The sequence below is a fragment of the Lepidochelys kempii genome, chromosome 10, assembly GCF_965140285.1.
Source record: "Lepidochelys kempii isolate rLepKem1 chromosome 10, rLepKem1.hap1, whole genome shotgun sequence".
Taxonomy (NCBI): domain Eukaryota; kingdom Metazoa; phylum Chordata; order Testudines; family Cheloniidae; genus Lepidochelys; species Lepidochelys kempii.
The window spans coordinates 27,453,506-27,466,870 of record NC_136389.1 but is presented as its reverse complement, the minus strand read 5'-3'; the positions used below and the strand labels follow the sequence as shown (position 1 = coordinate 27,466,870).

General features: G+C 39.8%; 1 protein-coding gene across 30 annotated transcripts in view; it reads left to right on the top strand.

Moving 5' to 3' along the window:
* The window catches only part of RBFOX1 (RNA binding fox-1 homolog 1), a 2,430,619-nt gene that overhangs the window by 2,350,328 nt on the left and 66,926 nt on the right, over window positions 1-13,365 (top strand). For all 30 annotated transcript variants that reach the window (XM_073362506.2, XM_073362502.2, XM_073362531.2 and 27 more), the window contains one exon: window positions 4,056-4,188. In XM_073362506.2, coding sequence (XP_073218607.2) covers window positions 4,056-4,188 — 133 coding nt within the window. The remainder of the gene's footprint in view (window positions 1-4,055; window positions 4,189-13,365) is intronic.

The window sequence follows — 13,365 nt, the reverse complement described above, 5'->3', positions numbered from 1 at the left end:
ATATGAGCTGCCTCAGCTCAAAATCAGAAACAGATGTTTCTCGCTGTGCGATTCAGACACAACTGACCCTCTTCGTAATAGTACATTCACTGGTTGAGTTTCAGCCAGGTTGGCATACTGAGGTGCTAAGGGAACTTAGTCCTGCAAACTGTGAGTTAGACTTTTGCCCCTCATGGTGAGTAAATTCTGGCTGGTTGGTACTGGGTTCATTGTTAGTTCAGAGTACAGATAGAGGAGAGTGAATAATTGATCTTTCAGTTCCTTGTCAAACTGAAAAATTTAAAAAAACATTTTTTTTGTTTTGAACCAACATTTTTTTTTTCATTTTTTTTCTGAAAAAAATGTGCCCAGCTCAAATTGCTAATGCCCCTCCTATGACACGAATGATTTTATTAGGCCCATGCTTAAGCTGTTTCCTAAAGCTGGGTGAGGATACTGAAAATAAACTTTGTGTTGTCTGGCAGCCACAGGTATCCCTGAACCCTTCCACTATGGTTTATGACCTGGGTTTGGCATGGAGACTGCACTAACATCATTTGTTGCAAGTTTTTAAGCAATGGTGAGATGGCCTAAATGGTTATTCTAACTCTAACCTTGAATACCACTGTCTACAAATCACAGTTCAGCTGCTCAGAAAATCAGGACATAGGCTCATGTTGTACACATGTGTAGAAGAAGTGGTGAATGAATTGCAAAATGCATATTTTACATAGGAAAAAATTGTGCAGTATTTTACAAAGTGAAAAATTATACAAGGTAAATTACTTAAATGCTGACAATAGGTAGAGTTTGATAAACATAGAATGGAACATTTTCCATGAATAATTCGTAGGTTAGTGTTATCATATCAACTGGTTTCTTAATAGCAGTGCTCAACAATAACTACCTCAAGCTTAGCCTGGGTTTCTTTGACCACCAGTTTTGCTTTTTTATCATCTCATATACACATACGGCTCCCATCAACCACTAATGCAATGCCAAGGACAGAACTTAGCCCTGACTGTTTGTGTTGTCAAATTTTATCAATTGTCAATTACACTTGAATATATGGTGAGACCAGCACCTACTATAGACATCCTCCTGTTTTAAAAATCCATTTTTAGGTGTCCCAAAAGTTTCCAGTACCATTTTCTTTAAAGTAGTTAAAAATGAACCACTATGAAGTACTTATCTTTTCTGATCCCTTGGGTCACCATTTAGGACAGTAATACTTGTCTTAGCCAGAGCCTGAAGTCCTCTCTTACTTTTAACTTAGTCCTTGCTCAAGCAAAAGTCTTGTCAACCCTGGAATTTTTTATTTCAGTTTAACATGTTAACTAATACAGTAGTAAATTCTAGTGTAGACAGAACACAGATTGTTTATTCCCAGGCTTGCTTAACACTGGGTTTAACTCATGAGAGTCGTGCTTTTAATGCCAGTGAGACCCTGGTGGAAAACATAACTGTGAATGTGTTTATATCCTGTCCACACTAGAATTTACAGCTGTTAATTAACACATTAGAACATTGTTTAAAATTTCACTGTATGCAACTTCTAACTGAAGATAGTAGAGGTTCTTCTGAGTAAAAAACGGAGAGGTGGGTGGGATGTGGATGCACAGTGGAAGCAGGGAGGGTTAGAAATGATTCCTCAAGGAGCACAGGGACTGCTCCCTCCCATTCTCTTGGGGGCAGCGATGGGGTGGTGCTTGGGCCTGGCTTCTTTGCTCCAGTACTAGCCAGCTTCTTGGGGGGTAGTAATTTGCAGCCCTGAAGGGCATAGTAGATACACTGTGTGTCTTGGAAGAAGCCTGATGAGGCATTGTGCTACCTCTTACTACAGCATTTGTTTACAAGGGACAATTGAGCCCTGAGTTGAGAAGCTCAGGATCTGGCCGTCTGTGATTAGCTATTTCATGTGTACCTATGGTAGTCAAGTCCTATATGCATGACATTAAAGGGATTCTAAAAAAAAAAATGGCTAGTTTAGAGCAATGAAAGCATGACTCTAACTCACTGATGTGTACAGAAAAGTGCTTCTGTTAATTAGTGGAATTCCAGGGGCATAAAATGTGTTTTCATTTGTTCCAGGGAAAAGATCCTTACAACACATTCCAAGTCTTTTTATTTCCTTTTTTAAAAAGGCTTCTTATATGCACTCTTGCAAAACGAGCGGCAACATATTAAGACCTGTAAATACTTCTTGCTGATTTTGACAGATTTTTTATTATTATTATAGCAGAAAGAAGTGTAAAACGGAATACTGGATTTTCATTTTTAAAAGAATGTTCTCCCTTCGCTATATTGCCATAGCACTGTTTCATGTTGTATCTCGACATCTAAATCCTAGCAGAATTACTGTAAAACCTGCTTGTCGCTGAGCGGGATCTGGTGAAGCCTGGAAGGTACTATAGCAAGGTGACAATGGATAGGTCACCATAATTACAGTATAGTCCCTCATACAGGCAGCCAGTTGCTTTTGCACATCATGAATTTTTCATTTTTTTAATTTCAAATTCAGTGTTTCTGTTAAAACGTAATATAAAATTGATGAAAGACATATCAGGATTCAAACCCATTCATCTTTCAACTTCAAAACAGTAAGCATGTTATGTATCATTACCTCTGTTCATTTACTTTTATTAGGGTTTATTGGGTAATATTTGTTTTATTCACTTTCCGTATTTACACACTGAGACAAATTCAGCCCTGGTGTAACACTGCTGAAGCAATTTGAGTTACACAAGACCTGAATTTAGTTCCTTATCTCTCATTGATGGGTTTGCTGTTCAAAACAGACCTGTTCTAATATTTGCCAGCAATGCCTATCACAGGAAAAATGTAGGTAATGCAACACATGGGTCTACAAACTTGAAAAGAAAGTAAAGCAGAAAGTGTCATACATTTTCATTTGTATTTATAAAGTTTTATGCAGAGTAGAGTTATAGACTTTTTACATAATACCTTGTCCCCAAAACACTTATACTTTGGCTTGTCACCGTTTAATTCTGATGGAAATATTTTAAAGTCTTATATGGAATTACAATTAATGTGGAAATTTAAACTGAACATAATTGAGGGATTCTCTTACTCCTGACCTATGTAGCAAAACTATCACTGTTAGGGATGAGTGTTATATTGGCTTATTTAGGGCTTGTCTACACTTACTGGGGGATCGACGAGCGGCAGTTGATACATTGGCGGTTGATTTAGTGGGTCTAGTGAAGACCCACTAAATTGACCGCAGATCGCTCTCCCATTGACTCCTGTACTCCAGATTCAGAAGAATAGGAGGAGTCAACGGGAGAGCGTCTCCCATCAATATCGCGTAGTGTGGACCCTGTGGTGTGTTGATCTAAGCTACGTCGATTTGAGTTATGCTATTCACGTAACTCAAATTGCGTAGTTTAGATCGAATTTCTCCTGCAGTGTAGACAAGGCCTGAGATACTTCTGAATAATACAACTTTGGCCTTTGAATGCACTAAATTGTAGAAAATGGCAGGTACCTGTATAATCAAACTGTATCCCCAGAAGAAGACACCTGAGATCTCCTGAAAGGATGCTGTATCCTTCTGATCCCCCTTTTTCACCCAAGTTACTCAGTTCAGACACTGATAATGATTGAATTGTCCAGTAAAAGTCACATGCAATCACAACAGCTTAACTATCATCTTTGTTACTAGAAGCTTTAGTTTAAGCAGGGTAGTTTTACTCCCTCTGGGAGTCTCCCCTCAAGGGATTAATTTCCTCTAATAGTGTGGGCTACCATAAATCAACTTGCTGCTTCTAAGTGAGGTTCCCCTAAGGGAGCTACAGCCAGCTCCAGTACATTTTTTCCTAAACTAAATACCCAGTTGGCTGCCTCCGGTTTGCTTGAAAAGATTTTTCTGTAAGAAAATCTGGCCTTTTGTGAAAGAGTAACAATTTGCTTGGTTGTCTCTCCCATCCCTCCCAGTTACAGACAAGCTTGAATACACACAAACTGTGTGCAACATTTTCACTATGTTATCTTGTTTTAAATTGGAACGATCAGCATGACTGGAGTTCTTTATGTTTCTTTTGTGTTTCCCATAGTGCCAGGCTTCCCTTACCCTGCTGCAACTGCAGCTGCTGCTTACAGAGGTGCACATCTAAGAGGTCGAGGTCGTACAGTGTACAACACATTTCGTGCAGCAGCCCCCCCTCCACCAATTCCAGCCTATGGCGGGTAAGTGGATCAGTCTCTTTTACCTGTTACAATACATCCCCAAGGGCTACAAACTGTTTGTGAGTGCAGTGCATGCTGGTCTTGTCTCACTACAGAAACCAACACAGCATGCAACCAATCCAACTGCCTGAAGTGGTGCACCTTGCACAGAGTATTGAAAAATGACTGTAATTTGTACTGTCATGGTTGGTGGCTTTAAGCATTTTATATGTCACATGTTGTTATGTAAATTCTCTTAGAGACTGAATGCTACAGAACAGAGAAATTTACAGCTAAAAGTATATTTTTCGTGATTGCAAACATCTGGTTATTAAGGAGGTTGGATGAAGTAAACTTTTTCTTTTTTTTTCAAATTCACATTCTCCCACAGAAAGTTATCTCGGGATAGCTAGAGGGGGTGTGTGTGTTTATTTTGTTTATTTATTTATTACACATAAAATTCAGTTTTGTTTCATATTTTCTTAGTGACATCTCTTTGCCTACATTTACTGAAAACCAAGATGCAAAATAAACAACACACTGAAATCCACATTAAATGATGCCTTAATAAACTGCACTCAGCCTATTAGGGAAACTTTAATCTTTTAAAAACTAAGATATAATTTTGGGGAGGATGGGGGAACTACACAGTCCCTTTTAGCCCCTGCAAGTGTTGAAACAGATAATTTGATTGTTGCACAAGGTCATTAAAATACATCACTTACTTTAAGACTTGATTCTATCAGAGGAATCCTAGAATTTGTAGAATCTGGCAATTGAAGCAGTGGTAGACTGAGTGGGTCCCAGCCTCCCAGACCAGAACAGTATGCCATAAAACAGGCCATAGTGGACATGCCTCATCTCTTGTAGGTCCCACAATAGCCACTATTTCTGTCTGGTAAGTGGCTTTTATTTGTGACTGGTTGGACACAGTTCTCATTAAACATTCTGTCCTGCCAGGCAAAAATGCAGGCCATTTACTAGACAGGTTCCTAAGCACCTGCAGTCAGTCAGCCCCTGGACTGCAGGCTCTGGAGATGCCAGGGACTGGCTGCCTGATACTCCCTCTACATCTGGGTGTGTCACCTACCACCAAAGAAATAGGGCAGTAATAGTGAGTTTTGTCATTTGGAAAAAAAAATCTGCCACAGAATGAGGTTATTTTTTAAAACGCATTTATTAAATTGTTTCCTGGGGTGGTTTGTGTGGTGCAGCAAAAAGAAATTGCTATGCATCTAATGGAAAAAGTCTGAAGGATTTTTGCTAAGATTGGCTGCAACTATGTTTGTTGATACCAACCCAACAGCAAGCAGCTGAGTGAAGGGAGTCCTTTATTAAGAAAGGAATGAAATAACTGAAATATTGACATTTAAAGTAGTCTCAGTAACATTTGAGTTGCTACTAGAGCTGGATGAGATTTTTTTTGGTGAAGTATGGTCTCAAAAATGCCAATTAATCAGGAGTGAAACTTCTCGTGAAACGGTTTGTTTCAGCAAATTTCTTGACTTGAAAATGTTTTGAAAAATTTTTCAAAACTCTCAAAATATTTTCTTTCAAAGTTTTTGAAATGAAAAATATCTGGTTTTCCAGTCCAAAATGATTTTTCATTTTGAAATTTATGATAATTAGGATAAAAGAGTGTTTTTAAAATTATTGAAATCAAAACATAATATTTCAAAATTATCCAAATGAAATATTTCAATTGACCAGAACCAAAATATTTTTTAAAAATTTTGGTTCACAAAATTTTGGAGATCTTCATTTTTCATCTGAAATTAGGATGATTTTTTCCCCGAAAATCTGTTTCCTGCCTAGTTCTAGTTACCACCGCACTGAAATACATTGGGGTAGTTCACATTTCTCAGAACTATTGTTCCAGGCTCAGTGCAGACTAACTGTATACATCTCTCTGTTTTCCTCAGTTCTTATTCTTCCACCGATTCCAAGCCCAGACAAGGCCCTTGTGATCATCTTTTCTGACTTCCTGAATAACAGAGGCCATAGAACGTCATCAAAATAATTCCTAGAGCAGGTCTTTTAGAAAAATATCCTATCTTGATTTTTGAGGTTTTCTTCACAGCTGAAGATTTTTTTTCTTATAAAATGAAAGCAGATAAGATTCTTTTCAGAGTAGCAGCCGTGTTAGTCTGTATTCGCAAAAAGAAAAGGAGTACTTGTGGCACCTTAGAGACTAACCAATTTATTTGAGCATAAGCTTTCGTGAGCTACATCTGATGAAGTGAGCTACTCCTTTTCTTTTTTCTAGATAAGATTCTGTAAATCAAGATTTTGAGAGTGGGATTTATACAGTGTAGAGGTGAATACTATCTGTTACTAACCCTCGCTCTTGGGAGGAGTCTGAAGATCTAACCACTGTAATAGGCGTCAACTGTACAAAGCCCAACAGCTGATATTTAAAATGTTTGGAACTCAATTATCTTAAAGTAAATATATGTGCAGATGTACCCTGTATCTATCTGTGTAGCTTACAACTTCAAGGACACTTTCTACTCTGCAATTTCAACTATGCATTTTAAAACTTCCCTAATTTTTATGTTTTTCATACTGAATCTGTTTACATAGTAGGAAATACTAAACTAGTTGTCACAGATAGCATCACAGTCCCTACTTAGTTTGGAAGCCAGAAGTGACTCCCATTCTGAACTCCTGGCATGAGAGCAATCCCACTCTCTACTGAGCCAGCTCCGGCTTCAAAATATTTTTTTTAATTAATATATTTAATTTCTTCAAGAGGAAGTGAATTCACAAGCCCTCTTATTTCCAGCTCCACAATGTTACCTAATACACATGTTCTTCCATTGTGTCCTAAATTGACAGCTTGTGAGCATGCTTAGAAGTCTATACTAGCAGCAGGGAAGTCTGCTAACATGGATTTACTTAGTTTCAATTTTAAAGCTATTTTGTTTTCAACCTTAGCGAGGACTATTTACATGCAAGTTTGAAGTTATCTGCTCAGAAAACAAGGTGGAAATATGTACATTTTTTTTAAGTGGAGGTAAATATTTTTAAATCTGAGCAGTCTGCACTATACATACATACATATATAATATATAGGAATATATCCAGCTATATTTATCTACCTATTAACTATTATTTCTAATGTACCTCTGACCTTAGTTTGATATAATAACCTAGAATAATATAAAAAGGCATGCTACAATAATTTTGGATTGTATACACCTTTTAATTAAGTCTTTAAGTTGGAAAATGTATTTATTTCATATTTGCATAACTCAATAGTGAGTGAACACAGTTTGCTCATTCTTTAGAAACACAAACATACACATATCACCTTAAACTCAGACGAAGCATTAAAAATGTTATCCTGAAGGAGCATGTTTCAGAGAGAGTTGCAAGTGCATGCTAATAAGGATTTACATTTGAAAGTAACTTTCAGCCTTAACTATAATGTTTGCTGCATATGACTGCTATAATATAGTTTGGCTAGTACAATCACTCAGCAGCGGAAAATTGAATTTCCAAGTATAATAGATGTCTTAGTCTTCACTACAAAATTTCTGCATAGAAAGGAAGAGTCTCTGGTTCGGGAATAAATCAGAATTGTTTTCTGGGCTGCTAGAGAGCGATTGTGCTTCAGGGGTCTCTTGATCTCCAGTATGAAAGTTAGACACGATTGTGTGGGCAGCCAGAGATTTCATCCACCTTCCAAGCTTATTGTTTCATGGACTTTCATTAAAGCTAGTATCAGAGAAGACAAAGCAGTGCTGTGATGGGGGTGAATAGGGCTGTCACCTGCATCTCCCTTTTTGTCTGTTGACTTCTTAGGTGGCTGAGGTGAACCCTAATAGGGGATTCTAGGGTTCACTGCTACCAGGTAATATATGTTCAAATACAATTTGTCTTGTCTACATTAGAGGTTTTAAACGTATTAGTTAAAATGTCGTAACACATTTTTAAAATACACCTTTTATCCTTGAATAGACAAGCCCTAGCTGTCTCTAAACTTTTGCATACATCTGTCCTCAGAAGGAAGCAATTACTTCTGATTGGCATTTCCGTTGTTCTTGGTTGCAAGAAAACAGTGGCCGTGACTACATGAGGGAAATTTGGATCTATCTAGATGGTTACACCAGAGAACCCCCTTAATGTTTTTGTGTTTCACAGAAGTAAACTGCACTGGGGAAATCCCTACTTTGTTCCCTTAGGGGCTTGCACTAGTGTAGCTTGATTAATGTAGTTGGACCACTGATAATTTACTTAATGTATACAAGGCCTCAGTCTCTCCGCACCCATTTTTAAATGGCCTCTCAAAGAGGTTGAATGGATTTTCCTCAGAAAATTGCTTTTTCCAATTTTCACTTCCTCTGAAAAATAAATTGACAAATACCAGGTTCTCTGTCACAAGGAAAGTGAGACTCCTGGAAAACTTGTCTGGAGGGAAAATATCAGGCCACAGGCAGAAGTACACAAGGAAATTTGCTTGCCATCAAAAATAGTCAAGAACTCTTTGAACATTGTGGATTACTATTCTCATCAGCAGCTTCTTCTTCCTTCTTCCTCACCCCAGTGCATAACCCAATTCCTTCCAAACAAAAGGAAGTATTTCTTCACACAACGCACTGTCAACCTGTGGAACTCCTTACCAGAGGATGTTGTGAAGGCCAAGATTATAGCAGGGTTCAAAAAGAACTAGATAAGTTCATGGAGGATGGGTCCATCAGCTGCCAGGATGGACAGGGATGGTGTCCCTAGCCTCTGTTTGCCAGAAGCTGGGAATAGACAACAGGAGCTGGATCACTTGATGATTTCCTGTTCTGTTCATTCCCTCAGAAGCACCTGCCATTGGCTACTGTCAGAAGACAGGATACTGGGCTAGATGGACCTTTGGTCTGACCCAGTATGGTCTTATGTTCCCAGCTGCTGATCTCACCCTTGCCAATCAATTATGCCTTCCCAGGTTCCTAAATTTGCTCAGTTTTCTCCATACTAGAGTCCCTTTTTCTTTTCCATTCCCTCCATAGTTTTCTTCATGTTTTGTCACTGCCATAGTTCTCCATTGACTCTCTATTTGACACGAACATCCACTTTGCCCCATTGATTGTTCAGAATTAAGGTTCGAAGCTAACAGCAGGCAGACAAATTATTTGGATCCTGGAGAGTTCCTGACAGTAGGGAGATGAGGTAGGTTGATACTCCAGGCAAAAGTCCTGCCCTGTGCCTCTCAGTTGCTCGGAAACCTTCACCAGGCTAGCAAACTTTCCCAGATGCTTGAAATAATTGTAAAACAGCCAGTTATGTAAGGGCTAATCTACTGTATACTCCACTAACTGAGCTGATGACTATTATGTTGTCTCACCAGAAAATAAATGTACCTCTCGTATACACTTGTACTTTGCATCTTATGCCTTTATTAAACAGGTAGATATAAAAGTAAAATTATATGGTTGATCCTTACATGTCTGTCTTATAAATCACAGCATAGTGCACTTACTTTAAAATTAAAATTTGCTAACTAGAAATGAACACGGTGCTTATGAGGCATGACCATGCATAACTAATTATTAGTTGGGGATTGGTCCTGCTTTGAGCAGGGGGTTGGACTAGGTGACCTCCTGAGGTCCCTTCCAACCCTGATATTCTATGATAATAAATTGCTCTTTCACTTGAGAGTTAGGCAGTAACTCATGGAAATTATGTATAGTTTAACTCATGGACAATAATTTGGCTTTGCCATTCTGGGAATCATTTTAAAATGGTACAATGTGGAGCTTGCTGATACCTTACCCTGGTTCTTTCTGTGCTATAAAAGTCCTGCTTGAAATGTAACAGGAATCAGGTTCAGTTGGGTTGAGTAAGTAGGATGCTGAAATTTTGGAGCTCTCCATTGGACAGGAATCTTACCAGTTTCAAGACCATATTTTGGGGAGAAACGGAAGAGAAAATGGTGTGGATGTAGATGACTTGCTAGTGGTAGGCAGCTCAATGTCTGGGGCAGAACTTAGGAAGGAAGGGAGGGTTTAATTGTGTGCTTGTCTTAGGGGAAGCACAACTGCTCCCTGTTAACAATATTGGGAACTATGCAGGTTTGGCAGTTCAGGGGGAGGAACATAGATTTTTTTTGTGGACTATCCAAACACTTCCCTGTGCACTCTCCTGGTTTCCCAATAGCTTGTGTTCTGGGGATTGACATCTATCTATCTGATCATTCCAAGCATTCATTCTCCTATGTATCCTGCACTTTCACCATATAACTGTGTCTTTGCCACCTGCTCTTCCATAGTGCTCCCTGCATATTCTAGGAATGGGGTCCCATACCATGGCTATACCATGAATTCCCAATTCAAAATGTGGGAGGAAGAAAAGAAAAACAGCTACTATGCAGATAAGCTATTTGCTAGTTTTTTTATACCAACATGGCTACAACAACACTGCAGACAAGTTTTTGGTATGGTATTTCCCTCTAGGTTTTCTCTATACTCACACAAACTCCCTCCCTCTCTGAACTCCCCTTATTGTGTGTGCATGCAACAGTTAGAACAAACATGTCTCACTAACACACAGTGATGGATTGACCTTCAGCTTTCTTTTGTATTGCAATGCCTGCATTTTAGTTTCAAAAGCAAAATATATAATTTGTTTGTGGCAAAAGTTCTAAAAGCTGGACTGGCTAGAGGGGAGAGATTTTTATTTTATTGTTGCCATTTGTGATACCAGTCAGAATTTCCCAAACTATCTCTACTTACAAGATGTTTGTTATAGCTTTATTGTTTAGACTCATCTGTTAAAATAGATGGTTACATCTTTGTATTTTTTTCACTAGTAAAAACAGTATGATTATACTGAACATGAAGTGTTACCATCTTCAAGTTGTTTGGTAAAAGTGTGGGCCCCTTATTGAATGAGGGAGGCAACCTAGTGACTGAGGATGTGGAAAAAGCTAATGTACTCAATGCTTTCTTTGCCTCTGTCTTCACGACAAGGTCAGCTCCCAGACTGCTGCGCTGGGCAACACAGCATGGGTAGTAGGTGGCCAGCCCTCTGTGGAGAAAGAGGTGGTTAGGGACTATTTAGAAAAGCTGGACGTGCACAAGTCCATGGGGCCGGATGCATTGCATCCGAGAGTGCTAAAGGAATTGGCGGCTGTGATTGCAGAGCCATTGGCCATTATCTTTGAAAACTCATGGCGAACGGGGGAAGTCCCAGATGACTGGAAAAAAGCTAATGTAGTGCCAATCTTTAAAAAAGGGAAGAAGGAGGATCCTGGGAACTACAGGCCAGTCAGCCTCACCTCAGTCCCCGGAAAAATCATGGAGCAGGTCCTCAAGGAATCTATCCTGAAGCACTTACACGAGAGGAAAATGATCAGGAACAGTCAGCATGGATTCACCAAGAGAAGGTCATGCCTGACTAATCTAATCGCCTTCTATGATGAGATTACTGGTTCTGTGGATGAAGGGAAAGCCGTGGATGTATTGTTTCTTGACTTTAGCAAAGCTTTTGACACGGTCTCCCACAGTATTCTTGTCAGCAAGTTAAAGAAGTGTGGGCTGGATGAATGCACTGTAAGGTGGGTAGAAAGTTGGCTAGATTGTCGGGCTCAATAGTGATCAATGGCTCCATGTCTAGTTGGCAGCCGGTATCAAGTGGAGTGCCCAAAGGGTCGGTCCTGGGACCAGTTTTGTTCAATATCTTCATAAATGATCTGGAGGATGGTGTGGATTGCACTCTCAGCAAATTTGCGGATGATATTAAACTAGGAGGAGTGGTAGATACGGTGGCAGGTAAGGATAGGATACAGAGGGACCTAGACAAATTGGAGGATTGGGGCAAAAGAAATCTGATGAGGTTCAACAAGGATAAGTGCAGGGTCCTGAACTTAGGACAGAAGAATCCAATGCACCGCTACAGACTAGGGACCGAATGGCTAGGCAGCAGTTCTGCGGAAAAGGACCTAGGGGTGACAGTGGACGAGAAGCTGGATATGAGTCAACAGTGTGCCCTTGTTGCCAAGAAGGCCAATGGCATTTTGGGATGTATAAGTAGGGACATAGCCAGCAGATCAAGGAACGTGATCGTTCCCCTCTATTCGACATTGGTGAGGCCTCATCTGGAGTACTGTGTCCAGTTTTGGGCCCCACACTACAAGAAGGATGTGGATAAATTGGAGAGAGTCCAGCGAAGGGCAACAAAAATGATTAGGAGTCTGGAACACATGACTTATGAGGAGAGGCTGAGGGAACTGGGATTGTTTAGTCTGCAGAAGAGAAGAATGAGGGGGGATTTGATAGCTGCTTTCAACTACCTGAGCGGTGGTTCCAAAGATGATGGTTCTAGACTATTCTCAGTGGTAGAAGATGACAGGACAAGGAATAATGGTCTCAAGTTGCAGTAGGGGAGGTTTAGGTTGGATATTAGGAAAAACTTTTTCACTAGGAGGGTGGTGAAACACTGGAATGGGTTACCTAGGGAGGTGGTAGAATTTCCTTCCTTAGAAGTTTTTAAGGTCAGGTTTTTAAGGTTTTTTTTGGCTGGGATGATTTAGGTGGGGATTGGTCCTGCTTTGAGCAGGGGGTTGGACTAGATGACCTCTTGAGGTCCCTTCCAACCCTGATATTCTATGATTCTATGATTCTATGGTAACTTATATGAATTGAGTTGGTAGTCACAGACTTTTTGTCAGCTGTTTCATAGCCTGTATGAAGTTTGTCAGTGGTCTCAACAAATAGACCAAGGAGTGGTGGACATATTCAAGGCAGGGAAAGTGTCTTTACTTTATCAGAGGTCATGCGGAGACGGCATAAATAGTTCCTCTCCCTATCCCCATGCTCAGGTCACTCACAGCCTAGCTACGTAATGCTGGGGAGAAAGAAAGGTGACTCTTTCTCCTGTCAACAACAGTGACCATCCCAAGAAAAGTGGTTGGAGCAAAGCTGAGGGGTGGAGGGATACCATGACCCTGCTTTCTGCAGGCCAGCAACCATTGTCAGGAGAGCATTCTATACCTTTCATATAGGGATAGTAAGACCTACTACTCACTGCTCTCCCCCCAGCACTCCTGTAAACATTATTCTCCTTCCATTAATGCTCTGCTATGTAATCTCTTCCGTCCCTTACTGAACCATGGTTTTCAGGGCTATAATTCCACTCTATAATTCTACTCTATAATTTTGAATGACCACATAAGTTTATGGCACTATAAACATGATTTAAATGAAT